The 19,666-nt window shown below is 41.2% G+C and overlaps 1 protein-coding gene across 3 annotated transcripts in view; it reads left to right on the top strand.

Moving 5' to 3' along the window:
- Nucleotides 1-19,244, top strand: part of Snx31 (sorting nexin 31) — a 53,633-nt gene extending 34,389 nt beyond the window's left edge. The window contains exons 9-14 of one of the 3 annotated variants that reach the window (XM_074066945.1): nt 1,231-1,323; nt 2,688-2,891; nt 5,595-5,708; nt 9,420-9,497; nt 14,645-14,701; nt 18,167-19,244. In XM_074066945.1, coding sequence (XP_073923046.1) covers nt 1,231-1,323; nt 2,688-2,891; nt 5,595-5,708; nt 9,420-9,497; nt 14,645-14,701; nt 18,167-18,259 — 639 coding nt within the window. In that variant the 3' untranslated portion in view covers nt 18,260-19,244. Of the gene's footprint in view, nt 1-1,230; nt 1,324-2,687; nt 2,892-5,594; nt 5,709-9,419; nt 9,498-14,644; nt 14,743-18,166 lie in introns of all 3 variants that reach the window. The other 2 variants (XM_074066946.1, XM_074066947.1) reach the window with 2 other exon arrangements.
- Nucleotides 19,245-19,666: the final 422 nt, after the last annotated feature.

Here is a 19,666-nt window from a genome sequence, read left to right as displayed (position 1 = left end):
AGAGTTGTGTTGCCAAATTCTAGAAAGTTGTGCCGGTTAAATCCATCACTCCTAAATGGATCATCGTTTCTTCGCCTTTGTCGACTGTGTGTACGCTAGTCTTTGCCAAGTTAAGAGACAAAAAATTATATGATTATTAAGAATGCTGAATATCTGTCATTTGGAATTCCTTTTGGGCAGTTGCCAATACATATCTTTCATCTGTTTTCCTGCTGAGGATGACTGCATTTTCCTTATTGCTGAATCAGAATCTTCTCCCTTTGCCACAGATGATGTAGTCATTGTCCCTAGTTCACCATCTTAATTTTATTCGTAGCTTTCATATACAGAAACTTGCATTTTTGTGTAATTATGGATGATTATTCCTTCATGATGTTATTATACTTTAAAAAAGTCTCTACCTCAAGATCAGATAAGCATACTCATCTTTAATTTTTCTAGTGCTTTCTGGGTTTTTATGTTAAATCTTTAATCTCTCTGGAAGTTATTTGACTAGGTCATGTAAGGAAAGAGCTAATTTATTTTCTTTGCCAAGTGGTGCCAAAATCCCCAAATGGCAACTAATCTTTTCCTACGCACTAATTTTTTGGGGGATGGGTGTTGGACTGGGGTTTGAATTCTGTACTTCTCATTTGCAAAATAAGAGCTCTACAGCTTGAGCCACACCTCCAGTTCATTTTGTTTGATTATTTAATTTATTTATTTATGGGGAAAGGCTGGCATTTGTACTCAGGGCTTCGCACTTGCAAATCAGACACCCTACCACTTGAACCACACCTCTAGTCCATTTTGTTGTGGTTATTTTGGTGATGGAGTCTCACAAACTGTTTGCCTGGGCTGGCCTCAAACCTTGATCCTCTTGATGTCAGCCTCCTAAGGAGTTGGGATTACAGGTGTGAGCAACCAGTGCCTGGGTCCTACTCACTAATTTAAAAAGTAATTTCTATCCAGCATGGTGGGACACACCTGTGATCCCATCACTCAGGAGGCTAAAGCCAGAGAATTGCAAGTTAGGGTCCAGTCTGGGGTACATACTAAGATCCAATCTTAAAACAAAACAAGAAGAAGGAGGTGTGGGAGAAGTGGGAGGAGGATGGAAGAGGGGAGAGAAACTTGTAACATGCTAAATCCTTGTATAACTTGTTTGGTCTATTCACACATGAGTATGTTTTTGTCAGATTAGCTCATTTCTTCCATGGTGGCTAATTGTACAATTTATGTTACTTTAAGGCCTTGCAGGACATTGAACAAGAATGGGCCAAACCCACACAGGCACAGAGGGAGGAATTAGAGGCTTTCCAGCAGGAAGGCAATCAAACAAAGGTGAGTCAAGTGTGGCACCAAGAGATGTCCCTTGGACATGAACTCAAGAAACATATTAGAGGTAAGCCATTTCTATAATTTATAAACCCACCAGGCACTAAAAATGAAGCTCTCTTTAAAAATGAGAATACATTTATTGATTTTTCTAGAATTAACAAAAGCTTATTGTTGAAAGATTCTAAAACATACATTACATCACAAGTTAATTAATGTAGGTCCTCCTTGTTATTTTTAATGACTCCAGAGTATTCAGTGTGTTATCGTTTAGCTTGCCAACTTCTGTTATTGGAAGTCAGGTTGTTTCCAGCTTTTGCTGCCACAAATCACATTGGCAGAGAGCCCTGAGGCCCAGGACTGTGTCAAATTTATTCTCACTTTGTGTGCCCTGTGCCTGGTACAGGTTCTGGTGGAGGTCCAGGAGCATTGCAGCCAGGACCTCTGTCTTTAAGTGTGTGCTCCATCATTCCTTAGGCTATGGTGCTAAACTTCCATTTTTAAAGTTTGGCAGGCAGGGCCCTGGGTCAGGCAGATGAGATGTTTTAATAGCAGAAACGGCCTCAGCTTCACCATGCTGTCCTTTTCATCCTGTGTACTTTGCCAGTGTTGGCAGCTACACCCCGATTTTGAACAAAACACAACCAAAATTTAGAGGATTTGTTTATACTTACGTGGATATACAAGGTAATTCTTCAAAGCTCGGACGCTGAGATTTTTATTGATGGACTGAAAAAATAAAAGAAAACAGGAAAGAAAAGAAAAAGACACATGCTACCATGATTTTGTATTTATCCCCTTGGCATTCTACCTCAGCTTTGTCATAGAAGTTTTGGAGCTCGGTTCCCCTGTGTGTCTGTAAACGTTGACAGTACAGCTTCTACTTTGATGGGTAGATCATTGCTGCTACTTTGAGTGTCTTTACAAATTTGCACATACCACAGCCAACCCTAAGTACGTATGTGCTCTAACTTCTTACTTTTGTAAAGATGCCACTGTCATTCCATTGTCGTTTCCAAAGTCTCTTTCTCTGACAATTAAGGCCACTGTCATATAAAACATCCTGAAGACGTAAACTACTTTTCCTCCTACATAGATGTCGGCTTAGTTTTTTTTTTTTTTAGAAAAGGATGTTGTTTTGAAAGTACATTTTATATTGCTGTTATGATGTACTGAGAGAATCACAGCTACTCATTTCTTTTATTTAACTTCACTCTTCTTCATTCATTCACCAAGTATTTTGGCACCGAGCTCTGTACCAGGAGCAGGGACACAATGGTGAAGGAGCAGGAATGTCCCTGCCATGACCTTTTCAAGCTGTGTCAAGTGGTCTTTTGCTTCCTCCGACCCCTCCCCCCATCTTGGAGCAGTTTTTGGAGCTAGCCCAGGAGGTCCAGCATTACGGATGCATGCAGCTGGATCCCTGTACCTGTGACTACCCAGAACCAGGCTGCAGGGCCATCCTTTCTGTCGGCAATCATGAGGTCAGCTGCTGGATCACCCTGCCTGACAGCCAGACCCAGAAAGTGGTTTTCCAGATGAGCAGGGTGAAGTGCTGGCAGGTCACTTTCCTTGTGAGTACTGACACTTGCTTTGCTCATGATTTGGTCTCTGGCTGGAATTTGAAAATCCTGTTGCTCTTGGATGACAGAACTGGTGCTGGGAGATGGGTTTGCCATTTGGAGCAGCACCTGAGTGGAGAGGCATCTGAGCCCATCAAGCATCACCTGGTGGTACAACCTGTTTATATTCCATACAGGTTTCCCATCCAGAACAAGAGACACCAATCTCCCCCGACCCCACCAGCAGGTTTCCCAATGCTCGAAGGAAAACCAGAGTAATAATAGCAGATGGCAATAACAGCTCCTGTTTATTGAGCACTTACTTAGTGCCCAGAACTCCCAAGAAAAGAAAGCCGCCCAGCAGAGCCCTTCCAAAGGAGCCTGGCTTTGCTCTCACCTGGCCATTCCCTCGCATTCAAACCTTGTGTGTTCTCGCCCTCCTGCACTTCTTCCTTCTGTGATCTCTACCTTGGCAAATGGGACTTCCACACCACCCCTGATGCCAAAGCAGAAATAGGGAGGTTATCTCTGACTTCTCTCTCATTTCACTCCATGATGTAATTGTAGAAGCACAAAACAACTATTTCTGAGAGCATATTCTCATCACTAAGTCTTGTGTGACTGTAACCATTTTAATATCTTTATCTACTAATTCCATCATCTCTGTCACTTCCAGATCTGTGTTTTGTTTTGCTTTTGCTGTACTTGGGTTTGAACCCAGAACCTCATGCTCACTATGTAACCACACCCCCCCCCCCACTTCTATTTGTATTTTGTTTTTGAGATAGAGTCTCACTAACATTATTCAGGCTGACTTCTAACTCATGATCATCCTGCTTCTGTCTCCTGAGTATCTGGGATTACAGGCATGCATCACCATGCCCAGCCCCAGCTGTGTTTCAAGTGACTGATTTTTCTGTTTGCAGATCACATTTCCTTCTCTTTTGCACACCAGATGTTATTTGGTGGTTGGCTAAATATTGTGAATTTCACATTATTGAATGCTGGATTTTATTGTATTAGAGTTTGTTCTAGCGTGCAGTTAAGTTTCTTGGGATTGGTATTACTTTTTTTTTTTTGAAGCAAGTTCTCACTGGCTGGCCTTGAATTCATGATCCTCTGGTCTCAGCCTTCCTAGTTCTTGGATTATAGGCATGTGTCACCATGCTTGGTTTTACTTTTTTGAAGCTTGTACTAAATTTTTGTAAGATAGATCCAGGGCAATCTTTGGTCTAGGGCTAATTTAGCCTTTTACTCATTAGCTACCTTTCTTAGGACTCTACCCAACTTGTTGCACAGAATCATCTCTACTCTGGTGACGGAAACACACACTCCAGCCTTGTGCGTGAGCATCAGAAACCGTTCAGCTTCTGCTTTTCAGTGGTTCTTTCTCTGGTCTCAGGAGTTTCATGCCACACATTTACACATCACTACTCAGCCAGAGATTTAAGAGGAACTCATGGTACTCTGCTCACAAATTCTAGCCTAAATTTCTTCAAACTTTTATCTCTTTCACCCCAGCTCAGCAAGGCCTATCCTGTGCTATATCACAGAACCTGCTCCAGCGAGGGAACTGGGGTGATCATGGACCTTGCCTCTTTCATTTTCCCTTTCTCTGGTATTAGCTATTGCTTAATGTCTGACAATAGCTATCGCCCAATTCATTTTTACACCAATGCTCCCAGACTAATATTTCTAGGATGTCAACCTAATTTAATTATTAGATTTCTAAGAGATCTCTTAAAGAAGGTCCATCATCCTCAAGACAACGTCTAGAGTCCCTGACTTAGCTCATAAATCCTGTAAGGGTTAAGGCTTTCTGGTGGCAAGCAGTAGAAACCAGCACATGACTCCAGGGAAAACAGGGACTCATTGGAAGATGGAAGACCTACAGATCAGAGGACAGCAGAAGCAGAGAACTAAGAAGGCCAGGAACCATGGGTGCTCAGGGTTTCCAGGGACCAGGAACTGTCCCTTGGGTCTCTTGACTTGAATCAGATGAGGGGCCCAGAGAATATTTGTCTAGTTGGTCCAAGCTTGGGTCATATGCAGCACTCTGATTTTTCATTCCATGAACATCCTACATAGATAGCCTACCGTGGAAGAGGAATGGTTTTCCCAAGGGAAGTTGAGGCTCCATTACTAGGAGAAAGATATTGTATAGCAAAAAATCACAAGTGTTCCCTAACAAGCTTTCGGGATCAGTTCAACTTGCTGCTCTAAGCCTCCTCTCTTGCCCATCCCCCTTCTAGGCCTTACAGCCTATGCTGCAGCCACACTGTATCCCAACATGCTAGGCTCCTTCATGCCTCAGTGCATTTGTACTTGCTATTTCTCCTACTTTTCCCTCTAAAAGCAAAAACACCACAACAGGGGGTTGGGGATGTGGCTCAAGCAAAAAAGCACCTATCTAGTAAGCACAAGGACCTGAATTCAAACCCCAGTACTGAAAACACACACACACACACACACCCCTCAAACTTGGAGAGCTTCTACTTCTGTTCAGATACCTCTCCCTCCAGGAAGCCTCCTTCCTTCCTTTCCTCTCCTGGCCTGGGCTAGGCTCCCATTCTATTGCACTGTGGTGATTTCCTTTGTGGTCCTCTGTAGACCTATAGCTTCTTGGGGATAGGACCAGCCCGCCCATTTTGAGATTATGCCCAGAATATTAATAGGCACTTTAGTTCCTATCACATGGTATCTTTTTCTCCGTAGGGGTCTCTGCTGGATATTGATGGGCCCCAGCAAACTGTCAACCAGAATTTAGAGCTCAGATTTCAATACAGTGAGGACAGTCACTGGCAGTGGTTTGTTATTTACACCAAACAGGTGAGTTGTCAGTGCAGAGTGTGAAAGCCCTTTGTACTGATATGCTGTTCCCTGGCTGGGGTGATAAAGCACAGAACTTTAACCCAACTAGAGCAGGACACTGGACTGGTATCAGACCATCATACATTTTCTTTCCTTTTGTTTTCTTCTGTTCTATTTTACTGGACATCATTGTCTTCATATCAATTCGAGATGAACTTAGTTACTGTGTTAGTCAGCTTTCTGTCACTGTGATAAAATACCAGAGATAAATCAGCTTAAAGGAGGAAAGGTTTATTTGACTCATGGTTTTGGAGGTTTCAGTCCATGGTCTCTTGGTCCCATCAGTTTGGGCCTGTGGTGAGGCAGGAAATTATGATGGGGGGTGTATGGTGGAGTAAAGCTGCTCACTTCATGCTGAGTAGGAAACAAAAGGCAAGATGAAGGGGCCTTTATGGGCACACCCCCAATGACCTACTTCCTCCTGCTAGCCCCCACCTCCTAAAGCTTCCAAGCCTTCAACCTGTGAGATTCAGAGGTCATTTAAGATCCAAGTCATAACAGTTACAAGTAATAGAGACTCAACCAACTGGTTAGACCAGGGGTCGATAAAATTTTTCTTAAAGGTGTAGATAGGGGTGGGGTTGGGGATTTAACTCAGTGGAAGAGCGCTTGCCTAGCAAGTGCAAGGCCCTGAGTTCGGTCCCCAGCACTGAAAAAAAAAAAAAAAAGGTATAGATAGGGAATTGAATATTTTAGATCATACTGTCTCTGTTGCAACTACTGAACTCTGTCAAAAGCAACCATAGACAATGGACAAACAAATGGACCTGGATGAGTTCTAATAAAACTTCTTACAAAAAAAGGCAGTAGGCTGGATTTGTTTGCTGACTCCTGGCTTAGACAATATAGGTTTTTATAATTTCAATAGGAAAAGTGATACTAGATGTTTAGCATCCCTGTCACTCCCTTGGCCTTTTCCAGGTGTCTAAAAAGCTGTCTCTTAATCTGGAAAAGCAAACACTTTACTCCAGAGACATCCCAGTAGACTTCCCATTTGTCTCATTGGCCAGAACTGGGCCATATGACCACTCCTAGCTGCAAGGAAGTCAAGCTTCTGGCAAAGAGGAACAGAATTCATGATTGGCCTGGATAAGCAAACATTGCCTAGGACTGTGCCCTTACCATCCCAAACAAAATCTGGGTTTCTTAGTTGAGAAGAAAAAGCAGGGAGGGAGTGGGGGTAAGGGGGAGAAATGACCCAAACAATGTATGCACATATGAATAAAATAAAATTAAAAAAAGAAAAAAGAAAAAGCAATGACTGTTTTGTAACAAAATATCCACTAAAATTGGAGTAGGAATCCTAAAAATTAAAAAGCTAAGTTTTTAAATACCAAATCCAATTGAAAAACTTTTTATTGAACTAACTTAAGTAGTTTCAAATTGGAACCAAAACTCCTGGTATTCTAAAATGGAATCAGAATATCAAAGTAACCTTTGTCCCGACATTATGTTCAAGTTGAGTCCTGCTAAGTTCCATGGGACATTCTGGTTCCAGATAACCAAAGGCTCCTTTCAGCTCTTTCTATATACAATTGTGATCATGACGTTAAAGTCCTCTGAAAACACAAAGTACTAAACAACAATCCTAGGTTAAAGAAATGGTTCTTAAGTTGGGCACCAGCCGCTCATACCTGTAATCCTAGCTACTTGGGAGGCTGAAACCAGGAGGATTCTTGAAACCCCATCTCAACAAATAGCTAGGCACTGTACACCTGTCATCTCAAACTATGCTGCAGACTGGGATTGGGAGGATCCTGATTCCAGACCAGACCATGAAAAAAAGTTTGTGAGACCCCATTTTAACAGAAAAAATTAGGCATGGTGGCAGGTGCCTGTCATCCCAACTATGGGAAAACAAGAAGTATAAAAAGGGAGAGGATTGTGGTCCAGGCAAAAAAGCAAATCCCTGTTTCCAAAATAACCACAGCAAAAAGTGTTGGAATAGTAGCTGAAGCCATAAGTATGAGTTCACACTCCAGTACCCCCCCCCCCCACACACAAAACTGTCTTAGGTTCACCTTAAATATGAAACATCCCTAGGGAAATGATAGGATGGTTTGCTAGGAAAGAGACATAGGTAGAGATGGTAAAACCACCCCCTCTTGCCCACGCGTCTCCTCAGAATGCTGAGTGCAGTTAAATTTTATAATGGTCTTTTAATCTGAACAGTAGCAAATGAGTTTAAGCCACTACAGAGAGGTACAATAAACATTCTTTTAAAGGATTCATAGTAAGGTCTTACTTCCTTTGGGGTGTGAGTTACATTGATGTATGCCCAAGGCAGAAATATGACTTATGTGCCTAACACATACAATTGAGGCCCAAATCTGTGCTGGCTCTTCAAACAGAAGCTCTGTTCTGTATATTTAATGTGCCTGACCTGGCCTCTAGAAGTCCTAAGCCACATGATTGTGTACATGGCGTAGGAAAATGGAATCAAGTCCGCATCTTAGGACTATAAACGTCCTTCCTAGCTGCATTAGCTCAGGGTTTTATTGCTTAACTGTTTCATACTCTGGTTGTATGTAGGTTACATATCTGTGCAGATATGCAGGGTGAGTTCTTAGCAAAGCTAGGGCTTTACAAAATACATGTTTCTCTTTTCCTTATTGGAAACCACTTTTCCTCTCTTCCCTCCTTTGCCCTTCAGATTTAATTTCACTCCTATCAAGCTCTACAGCCCTGCCCAGTGGTGAGATGTTACCTGTGGGTTGCCCATTGTCCAATTCTGCCATCTATGCACTATCTTCTATGAGCTTTCCAGTTTGGCTACTACCATGGCTTGAGTTTCCCTCTCTCTCTCCCTCCTCCTCTCCAGCATCTCCGCCAGCAAAGTGGCCATCCCTGAACCCACACCTGTACCAAGGTCCTTGAATCTTGAACTTGGAGCTTCAGTTGTCTCAAATTCTAGTAGAGCCAAAAGAGGAAACAACAAGCCAAAAATAAGAGCAGGACACAAAAGAAAAAGGATTTGGGGGAGAGAAGCAAATGGAGGAAATGATGGGAAACCTTAAATTTCATACATGGGGTGCAGATCACGGGACAGTGGAGCCACTGCTCAGTATAGAAAGATGTGCAGCTCTGAACATCTAACTAACTGTGATGACTAAGGAGCCAGTAATGCGAGAAGCCACTGTCCATCTTCCAAGTGGGTGATTAAAGATACTGGAAAAATAAGAATGTGAAGAGAAACAACTAAATTTTAAATTTGGCAAAAGTAATAAAGTGCAATTATATTCTTTTAAAGAAATGGATTATTACTTATACCTAACAAATAGGTCTCTCAATAATTATACAATTAAATGTGGGATTCATCAGCATCACTTTATCTGACTACAGTAGTAAATAGTTTGTATTATTTATTGCTCATAGTCTGTTACAAAATCATAGAAAACATGGGGGAAATTTAAGAGGAAAAAGATTAGTAATGAGATTCTGGCCATTTTTTATCCGTCTTTAAAATTTACTTTAAATATATCCATGTAATCAAAAAAACTTGTTTCCTTGCTACTTGCATTTTATGCAGATTTATGGAATTTAAAGAAGAAACCTAAATTCTTGAAAGGGTACTATTGGATTTTAAACAAAATCTGCTCTGTAGTATGAGGAGGGAAAGAAGAGAGCAAAGATCTCTTGAGCTGAGAATTTTCTTTCTGTATTTCTTAGGCTTTTTTGCTGAGTAGCTGCTTGAAAAAGATGATCTCAGAGAAGATGGCAAAGCTAGCTGCTGAGAGTTCAGAAATGGTGAGTGTATACTGCAGTTCATCTGTGTCTATTTTCCTCTTCAAATTCCCACCTCAACTAACACTTGGAGACCAAACTTACAGCCCTGAAGTCAGGGCTGGTCCTGCAAGGAGGAATCCATACCTACCATGAGCTCTCTCTGGTGCACAGTAGTCAGAATGGTGAGGCAGGAGGGAGTAATTAGGGAAGTTGTCTTTAGATTACTGAGAGCTCTGTAACTCTCTACTGTGTATCATTTTATTTCTGCCTTCCCCTAAATGGAGGCTTTCGAGTTGATCATAAAAGGTGAGTCATAAAGTCAGGATCCTGAGGAAATCTTTAATACAGTGGGTATAATCTTAAATAAGTTCTAGAGTTTTTCTAGAAAGAATCCAAAGCCTCTTGATCTTCCTGTGTGCCAAATAAGAAAACCACAGAGTGAAAGACGCTCTCAGATCTATTGTTTTTCTCAATGTAAAATTAACTTTATTTTTCTAGTCTACATGTATTCATTGAAGGCTTAGTAACTCACTGAAAGAGTTGGTGGACAGACTGTAAAGCAAAAAAAAAAAAGAGAGAGATTTTAAACTTTTCTTATTGCCTTATCATTATAAAAGCATGTCTCAAATAAGATAGTGTAGTTTGATTGGCTTTGTAAACTTAATTCTTTTGCAGACTAAAATACTGCTCTTTAAAAATATAACAGAAAACATTCAGACACTTTCCCTAGTGTTTCAATTTAAATTTAGTGCTTTATAAAGGGTAGACGATGTCCTTAGTTGAACATTGATCTTTACTTAACTTTACAGCTTTTTGCTGAGAAAGTAATTGTGCTTTATACTTAATTTCTCTTTCTTCTAGAACTGAAAATATCTTTCCAGGGAAAATAAATTCACTGTCTTTTGGTGATCGAACAATTGAAAATGGACTACAGAGTAGTCAATGGCAGAGGCTCTTTTTAAGAGTAATAAAATCCAACCTCTCAGGCAGGATGGAACCTGTTAGGCTCAGTTATCATGTTATAAAAAAAGAAGAAAGGGAAAAATAATTAACTGAAGTGGCCTCCTTAAAAGAGACAAGTGCCCTCGACTGTGCAGGAAGTACTTGTAAAATGAATAGCTGAAGAGCCCGGGACAATCAAGAAGGTAATAGTCCATTTAAAGTTCTCTAGGAGGACAGCCACACTGCCTCCTTCATCTGCACACCAATTGAGGTCTACCATTTATGGCCGTGACTGTTAGCAACGTCAGTGTGTTAGTCAATACTCTCCTATGGCTTTATCCAAATATTTAACAACCTTTATTTCCACAAACTATTTCTTTACTGATTTGAGTTCTTGGAAAGCAAAGTTAAGACCCTTCCTCTTGAAAATTGGGTTTTCAAGAGCAGATTGGAGAAATAGCCTAGGTAGAATGGGATGCTAAAAAATAAAGACAACAGGCCATTTGAACTCACACGGAGTGCTGAATCGCCTTGCAAAGGGAAGTGGACTGAAGTCATTTTGTGGCTTGAAGTAGCCATATGAATGTAAGATTTTGACATTCCATTATTTTCTAGGCAAACATATAAAGTCTAGATTGACACATGTCACTTAATAGAAATCCTATATGCCCTAGGACACAGAGGGGTCTATTTTGCAGGCTCTGAGCCCAAGATTGTGATAATCTTAAAGTCTCTGAGGCAAGAGCAAGAACTTGAAGAAATTGTAACAAAATGAGCTTCATCAACAAAGCAGCTGGCCCCTGGAAGCAGAGTACATAGGACTGGTTTTTCCTATTAAGATGGAATAAAGGCAAGAAGAAATTCAGTGCTAACTTCAAGTTAATTGGCCTTCTTAGCTTTAGGCAGTGCCATCAAAGGTAAGACTTGAACTGTTTATGAAGACACTGTTAAAATTTGAGTCAAACAAATGCAGTGAAGCATAACATAAACACACAACCGCAACAACAAAAAATACCATGTTGAATTCTTAAAGGCAATATGAACCACACACCAGAAGAAAAAGGAAATGTATCATTTTTTTTTCTTCAAGCTATGTTCCCACCCAAAAACCTAAATCAGTTCTGTTAATATTTGCTGCTTTTAACTAGAACAGAATTATAAAGAATTGTTTTACTTAAAAATAAAAGTACATTCATCAGAATTAGGTTTAGCTACATACCACAGAAAACAACACAAATCAAATGTCTTCCACAAAATAGAAGTGTGTTTCTCTTGTAAAAGAAACCCAAAGGTAAGCAGTCTGGGGTTTCTGCAATGTCACCAGAGACCTTTCCACTGTGCCATCTTCAGTGTGCAGCTTTCACCTCACATCCAATATGGCTGCTGGAGCACCAGCCATTACATCCATGTTCTACACAGCAGGTATTAGAAAGGTATAAAGAATAACTTCCATCTTTAAGGAGGAGCCTTAGCAGTCTTACACAGAATTTCTGTTTATATCTCAATGGCCAAGAATCAGACACATCACAGGCCTGCACCAACCTGCAAGGTGGCTGGTAAATATAGTCTTTACAGGGTATGTTGTCTCTCCAGATAAAACTGGGTATTGTTACTAAGGAGGGCAGACAGAATGAATAACAGGGCAGACAACCAACAACCCCTGAGGTAAAGAACTTTAAAAACATCCAGCATGGAAGTACATATAAGTTACGCAATAGATATGTTCCTACAAGGTTTCTGAAAGTATATTATTATTATTTTGGATATTGAACCATAATCCAAGTACATGATAGGCATGCCAGGAATAGGCTGGTGAGTAATTTTCCGAATTGAGGAAATTATTCATAATTATCTATACCTGGCTTGTGTATTTTTCCTTCGCTTTTCTTGAGAGTGGTCTCACTTCTGGTTTTCTTCATGATGGTAAAGAAGATGGCTTCCTATTCCTGATGAACCTTCGCCGCCTCTCAGTCCTCCCCAGCTGCCATTGCCAAATGCATTCTTATCTTTTTATCTTTGTTCTTTCTTCATCGGGGGCAAGGTGAGATTATTCAAACGGCAACAGATGCTTTTTTTGAGCCTGAGGAGCTCCTGGCCTCAACATCCCAAGTGCTAGGAGCGTGGTGCTCACCAGTAACAAATGATGCTTTCAACTGTTTCTGCGAGGTGGTGAGGAGGGAGACCCCAGGATGGGCTACCTGATGTGCCAGGAGCGTTGACCTCTGGGAGAGCAGGTCCAGCCCTGGAAGTAAGAGAAGCACAGACATGCTAGGGCAGCCACAGAAAGGTCTGAGCACCGTGTGGGGACAAAGGTCCAGAGAGCTCAGGAGAAGTAGCCATGCAGAAATCAGTGGAGTGATGAGCAGAAGCCACTGTGGATGGGGGAAGTGCAGGGGTGCTCCTCTCCCAGCTCTGTTCCCACTGGTACCTGGAGCGTTTGGAGACTTACTGCAGTAAGTCAAGCAAACTGATTGTATTAGAAATCACTTAACATTTGTGGTGGGTTGTATTTTATTTATTTTGACATAGGAAGGGGGAGAGGAAGAACAGGAGAGAGAAAAATTGTGAAAATCTATCCCTAAAGTTCTGTACTTCAGAGCACAAGACTATAATCTATAATTTAATATTATAAAATAATAAGAAGAAAACAGATGGGACATCAGAGCATTAATTTCCCACTTACCAAATTTAATAACTGACTTTTAAATTATTGAATAGAAGCTTCCAATATATGAACATTTCTATTTAGATTACTAACCTGAAGGAAGTCTTATGCATACCTCCAAAGTAATTTATTTTTCAGCAAAATTAAGTTAACCAGAGTTACGAGAGAATGCTCTTTTGCAGTGTCTGTAATTTTTCCCACTTATTTTGAAAGGTCCCACTCTATATTCTCACGAGTAATAAAAATAACAAGCAACATAATTAATGTGTCCCTTTTATTCCATCATTTATGAATGTCTGTATTTGTCATGTGGTAGCTGGAAAGCCAGGATGGGGTCAGGAGCTTACGTGCTGGGGGAGAAAGGCCATTATATGGGGACATTTGCGACTATAGCACTATACACTGTGTCTTATTTGAGATATGCACATGATGCATAGTTGCCGGATAGTCTTTTTCTTTTCCATGAAGAAAAATTTAAGAACTTTGTCCCCCAGCCCTGGCTACATCACATTCATACCTAGTGCCCAGGGGACTGATCACTGTGTGTTGTGACCTTGCTTCCGGGAGATTGGGTGGTGGGAAACAGTGAGATTGGGTACTTATTTCTCCAGTTCTGTCCCTGCTGAGTCTCTGGGGCTCATATTCCCCCTTTCACTCTCTCCCGCCCCACAACTGAAGGCTACTGCTACCCTGGTTCCAGTAATAGCCGACCCCTCAGCCTCTGCAGAATTCTCCCTCCCTCATTGCAGCTCCTGGGAACCCAACATCCCTTCAGTCATTCGCTGTAACCCTGCCCTCTCCTTCTTCTCCTCTCAGAAGCTACTTCAATGAGTCCCTTTTAAAACTCCTCAGAGTCAGGCGTGATAGTACATACCTATAGTTCCGGAATGATCACAAGTTCAAGGTCAGTTTGGGTTATGTACGGAGTTCAAACCCAGGCTTAGCTACAAAATGAAAGCCAGTCTTAACAAACCAAGGGCTGGGGAAGGCCTTGGGTTCAATCCTCAGTACTGCTAAAAAAAAAAAAACCCTCAGTTTCCCTGGATGTGCCAGGCCCCTATGCTCATGAGGCAAATCGAGCACCTTGGACTTCAGCTCAATTCTTCGTTTTTGTTTTTTTTTTTTTTTTCCAAAACCAGGGATCCTCAGACCCCCAGGTGTCAAAGGTCCTTGGGGGCACCAGTCTTTCTTTGATCAGGGTGCTTTTTGATTACACAAAGCCCCATTTGGCTTTGATTTGGCATATGGGTTGGAGCTTGTGGATTGTCTCAGGATTTAAAAGTGCGTTTCATTTGTGCAAAGTCCTTTTAAAACTGTGTTAAATCAGAGATCCACAGGCAGCCACCAGCATTCAACATGAAGCTTCCCTTCACTTTTAGGAACTTGATTTCTGTAACAGTGACCCTGGTGAAGGAAAAGGGGGCGTGCACACGACACCAGGTGCACTGCCCTGGCAGCCTGGGACCCTGAAAGGATTACTGTGGAGGAGACGGTGCTAGTTAAATGGATTACTTATGTGCTTGCATCTCTGGCTGTGCTGACATTTTACTAATCTATTTAGCAGGTTGAAGTTCCAGAACAAGGCAAAAGGAAAATATACCACGTGCTCCAAAGCCAGGTCTGTGACTGAAATTATATGATTGATATATTATAATTTTGGTAAGTTTGCTCTTTCTCTCCTTTAACCAAAGTAGTTCTACTTCCAAGAATAAACTAGAATTCTGTTTCTTAGACGGGCCTGTGCAGATTGGGCTAACTGAACAAAATGCACTGGAGGTGCCTTGAAGGGCCTCCACAGATGGGGGTTAGCATCCAGTCAGGGAAAAGAAATTTTCACAGCAAAACTTTCCAGGGGGGACACACAATTTCTTAGTGATTTTATTCTGTTCCCCCACCCTCCCCTTGCACAGTTTTTGGAAATCCTCATACTAGTTTGTATATTTTAGTACATCTAGCATGGTATACCTCACAGATTTTCTGCAGTATACTCTGTATAAAGACAACTTTTAAGTTTTAAAATGCTTTTTATGCATATAGTACTGCTATGCAGATAACAACAATAGAAAAAAATCATTACAGACAGCATTTATTATACACTCATTGTTTCGAGGCACTGTTCTAAGCACGCGTATGTAGTTAACACATTCATCCTCCCCACAACCTATAAATCCACTGAGGAAACCAGGCTCAGAGAAGTTAAGTGACTTGCCCAAGGCTGAACAGTAACCAGTGGTGGGAGGAGGCAGGTAATCTGACCCCAGAAGTGTGCTCTTAACTATCTTGCTAGCCCTTCCTTTCTATGTCCAATCCAGCATAGGTAAATGAAATAAAGATGACTTCTAAGTAGCATTTGTCTTTTTGGGGAAGGGGTGACTGGAGTTTGAATTCAGGGCTTTGTGCTTGCAAAGCAGGCACTCTACCACTTGAGCCACACCTCCAGTGCATTTTGTTCTGGTTATTTTGGAGATGGGGGTCTCTTGAATTGTTTGCCAGGGCTGACACTGTACTGCAATTCTTCTGATCTCAGCCTCCCATGTAACCAGGATTGCAGGCATGAGTCACTGGTGCCCAGCTCTAAGTGGCATTTGATCCAGCACCTGTCACAGGGTCTGGGGTGTGTGTGTGTGTGTGTGTGTGTGTGTGTGTGTATACATAATACATAATACATAATATATATAATTATCCCTCACATATAAGTACATATTCATAAATATGTAAATACATAAAGTCCTTTTCTTGAGTAAATGAATTCAGAAAACAAAACTGCAAATGCAAACCTTTCTCTTTCATAATAGTCTTTCTGGCCAGGTAGATCAGAAACAGAAGAGGGCAACTCTGCCACTTACTGGCTATGTGTCTTCAGACCTGAAGCCTAAATGTACATCTGAGACTCCTAAAGGGCTTTTTATTTTTCAGTACTTGGTCTGAACTCAAGAGCCTCACGCTTGCTAGGCAGGTACTCTACCTAAAGTGTTTCTTAAAAGGCAGATTCCTAGACTGAGCGCAGTGACACATGCCTGTACTGTAATTCCAGCTCCTCGGGAGGTGGAGATAGGAGGATCGAAGTCCAATGCAGCCCCAGCAAAAGAAGTTACTGAGACCCCTCCCACTCCAATCTCAAAAGAAAAAAAAAAAAAGCAGGGAGCGGTGATGCACACCTTGTACTCTCAGCTATTTGGAAAGAAAAGATAGGAGGCTTGAGATCCCAGGCTGACCTGGGCAAAAGCATTAGACTATCTGAAAAATAAGTAAAGCAAAGAGGGTTGTGGCTACAGCTTAAGTGGTAGAGGGCCTGCCCAGCAAGCACAAGGCCCTGAATTTAAACCCCAATACTGCCAAAACAAACAAAAAGGCAGACTCCTGGGCTTTACTTCCAAGGACTGATGCAGTAGATCTGGGTTGGGGACCTTAGAAATCAGCTTAGTAACAAGCACTGCAGTGAGAGACAGTGCGCCAAGCTTCAGTTTCCTCATTTGCAAACTGTAGAAGGTAATCACTGCAGCATTTAAATCCATCCATTTTAGCAGCACAGGGACAGCTCAGAGCAGTGGTACTGAGACCACCTGAGGAGCTCTAAAACCCAGTGGTACTGGGCCTACCCCAGAGAATCTGATTCAGTTGGTCTGATGAGCCTTGGCAATGGACCCCTTAAAAGTTCCTCACGTGCTTCTAACATACAACCAAGATTGGAACCCTCATCTCCAGATAGTGGTTCCCAAAGTGTGGTCCCTGGACCAGTCACATCAGCATCACTTGAGAACTTACTAGAAATTCACATTCTTAGGACCCATACCCACATGGTCAGAAACCCTGGAGGAGGGCCCAGCTATCTAGCAAGCCCTCCAGGTGAGTCTGCTGTGTGTTCAAGCCTGAGAGCTGCTGTCCTAGAGCAGACAACATGACACACAGCGTATCTGTGACCATCACTGGGGTTGCTGTTCTCTGACATGAGCAGCAGTTCTAAAACAGTAAACCTGATCCTGCTGTGAGAGCAGCTAGTGTGTCAGGAGGGCCTGGTGTACCACTGTACTGAATTCCAGCATGTGTAGCAAACCTTCCTGTAGAGCCTGTCCTGGAGCCAGGCATGGTAGTAATCCACACATCCCTTAGTGTCTGAAATCTTCAAATGCTCAAGTCCCGTATGTAAAATGGCACATTTTCATATAACCTGTGCAAATCCTCCCATATACTTTACATTATCTCTAAATTGCATAGAATACCCAATGCAATGGCAAAGGCATGTAAGTATAATAATGACAAGAAAAAAAATCTGTGCATGCTCAGTACAGATGCAATTTTTAAGAGAATATTTTCCATCCATGGTTGGTTGGATTCGTAGATATCGAACCCATGTATATAGAGGATTGACTGTATAATTCAATCCTCAGAACAACTCAGGGGTTATTAGCACCCTTGATTTACTTGCCCACCATAGCACAGCCGAGCCAGTATCTCAATCTAAGCAGTCTTTCCTTATCAGCAAGTAAAACTTGTTTGTTCTTGTAATCCTCTGCAACAGGGCCTCTACCAAGACAAATCTCTCATAGAAAGTATCTTTAGCCCATATGCTCAGCAAGGCACCCCATGTTTTTTTCGCAAAACAAAGCCCACTCACTCTCTACAAGCAGAGTTCATAAATCCTGAAAGCAAACTGCACACTCATTGAATGTTCGTGGTCACCATGATCTCTTAAAATAAGCACAATGGCTTTTAAAAGTTTGTATTTCTGTGAAGTGCATGCTAAAGATTTGGGGGAAAGTTAAAAATGGAAATTTACATGGTTTAAAAAAGGGGAGAGGGACAAGACAGTTAAGTGTCGCCTGGATGACACCCCAGGGTCCAGAAACACTCAGGGCGCAGTTATCTCAGCAAACCATAGGGGGCACTGTCCTCTGCCCTAACAGTTGGGCACCTACCCCAAAATAAAGCTTCTGGCAGATAAAACCATTTAAAATAATCATTGCTTAAACAGCAATGTTTAATTGTCCTTTTAATACTCTTTCAACCTCCTTGAAGTTTTCGTTACTGTTATTATGTAAATCTTTTCATTTATATCCTGAGCTCTCTATTTACTTCCCAACAGAAAGAGTATTCTAGTTTTCTACCAAGGAAAAGCAAGATTAAGAGAGCTGAAGATGACTGTGTTTGGGGGACCATAAAGGAAGCAGATCTTTGAAGAGAGGTCTCATCTTTGAAAACACACTCTAAGGCTACCTCAAGATGATGCAAGGGCTCCAGGTTGGCGATAGGCTTACTGCCATCAGGAAATTGCCGGACTTCTTCCTGTATTTACCAAGACTACTGCATCGCACAGTGTAAATCTAGATTAGAAAGACAGAGAAACTAAAGTTATAGAGTTTGTTTTTAATGCCTCACAAATGACAGGTGACAAATTTGAATTTACTAATACAAAGTTCATTCATGTACCCCCCCACCCCCAAATAGATGTTTACCTGGCTTCATGAAGTCATGTATGTTCTGATATTTCACGAATGAAAGGCTTGTTCTAAAATATTATAAATGCATTGGGGGTGAAGTCCTAAAGATGGGATTCATCAGCTGAGGAAAATGTGGCTCTATCTAGGAAGTGAAATCACTGGAAGAGAAATCCAGACCTCTCCAGCCTATTCACAAAGCTAAGCAAGCAGATGGTGAAATGCTTATTTGTTTCTATGCTTAGTCCCAATTCTACCCATGTGGGTGCCCCCGAAGTAACAGGCTGGATAGCCGAGGAAAGGAGCTCAGTGGTAGTGCCTTGGCCTAGTGTGTGCAAGGCCCTGGGTCTGATCCCTACTACTGCAAAAATAAATAAATAAAATCAGAATCAAAGCAACAGACTTTCTAGCCTAAGTTTCTACACTGTGTAATTATATCCTGTCCTTAGAATATTTAGTTCTGTGTACTAATCATCATGCTATTTTGAATATTTTTATTTTAGAAAGCAGTAAGGCCCTGAATTTGACATTAAATATCTTATAAATTTTTTAGCTTTAAAAATATGTGTATTTTCGCACAAGATTCTTCCTTATCCGGTTTCAGTTATCTCAAGGTTAGTAATGTAATCATGTATAGAATTAAGTCCACAATAAGAAGAGACAGAGAAATCCATGCAGTATAATTAAAGTGCAATGTTGTAATGTTCTTTCTAACATAGCTAATGATAAAGCAAATATGAAATATAATCTTTTGAATATAGAATGTTGTGATAATTCTGTGAATGATCTTTTTGAAGTACAGAATCTATTAAAAATCTATAATATTTATAAATCACCCATAACTTCCAGAACCTTAAAGTTTTATATTTATGTTTTAGGCTGTAGCAGGATTTTTTTGTAAAGGAAATCACAGACATCCCAAGTCATCCCTAGTGAGTGTATTAGTGGATTAGGGTCATTTTCAGATTAAAATGAAAGCTTATCTACTATTTTGCCATCTTAAGAATAGTCAGGGTCTATCTTTTTTAGTAGGAAACACCTACACAGAATAAAGGCTGCCTTAGACACTAGGAACACAGAATTTGTGTTGTGGTAAGAAGATGCACAAAATCAATGGAACCATGTGCAATCACTGCCTTTGTAGGTAA

Source organism: Castor canadensis, chromosome 3 (genome assembly GCF_047511655.1).
Source record: "Castor canadensis chromosome 3, mCasCan1.hap1v2, whole genome shotgun sequence".
Classification (NCBI taxonomy): Eukaryota; Metazoa; Chordata; class Mammalia; order Rodentia; family Castoridae; genus Castor; species Castor canadensis.
Note: the sequence above shows the minus strand (reverse complement) of the source record. Positions and strands in the feature narration are given on the sequence as shown.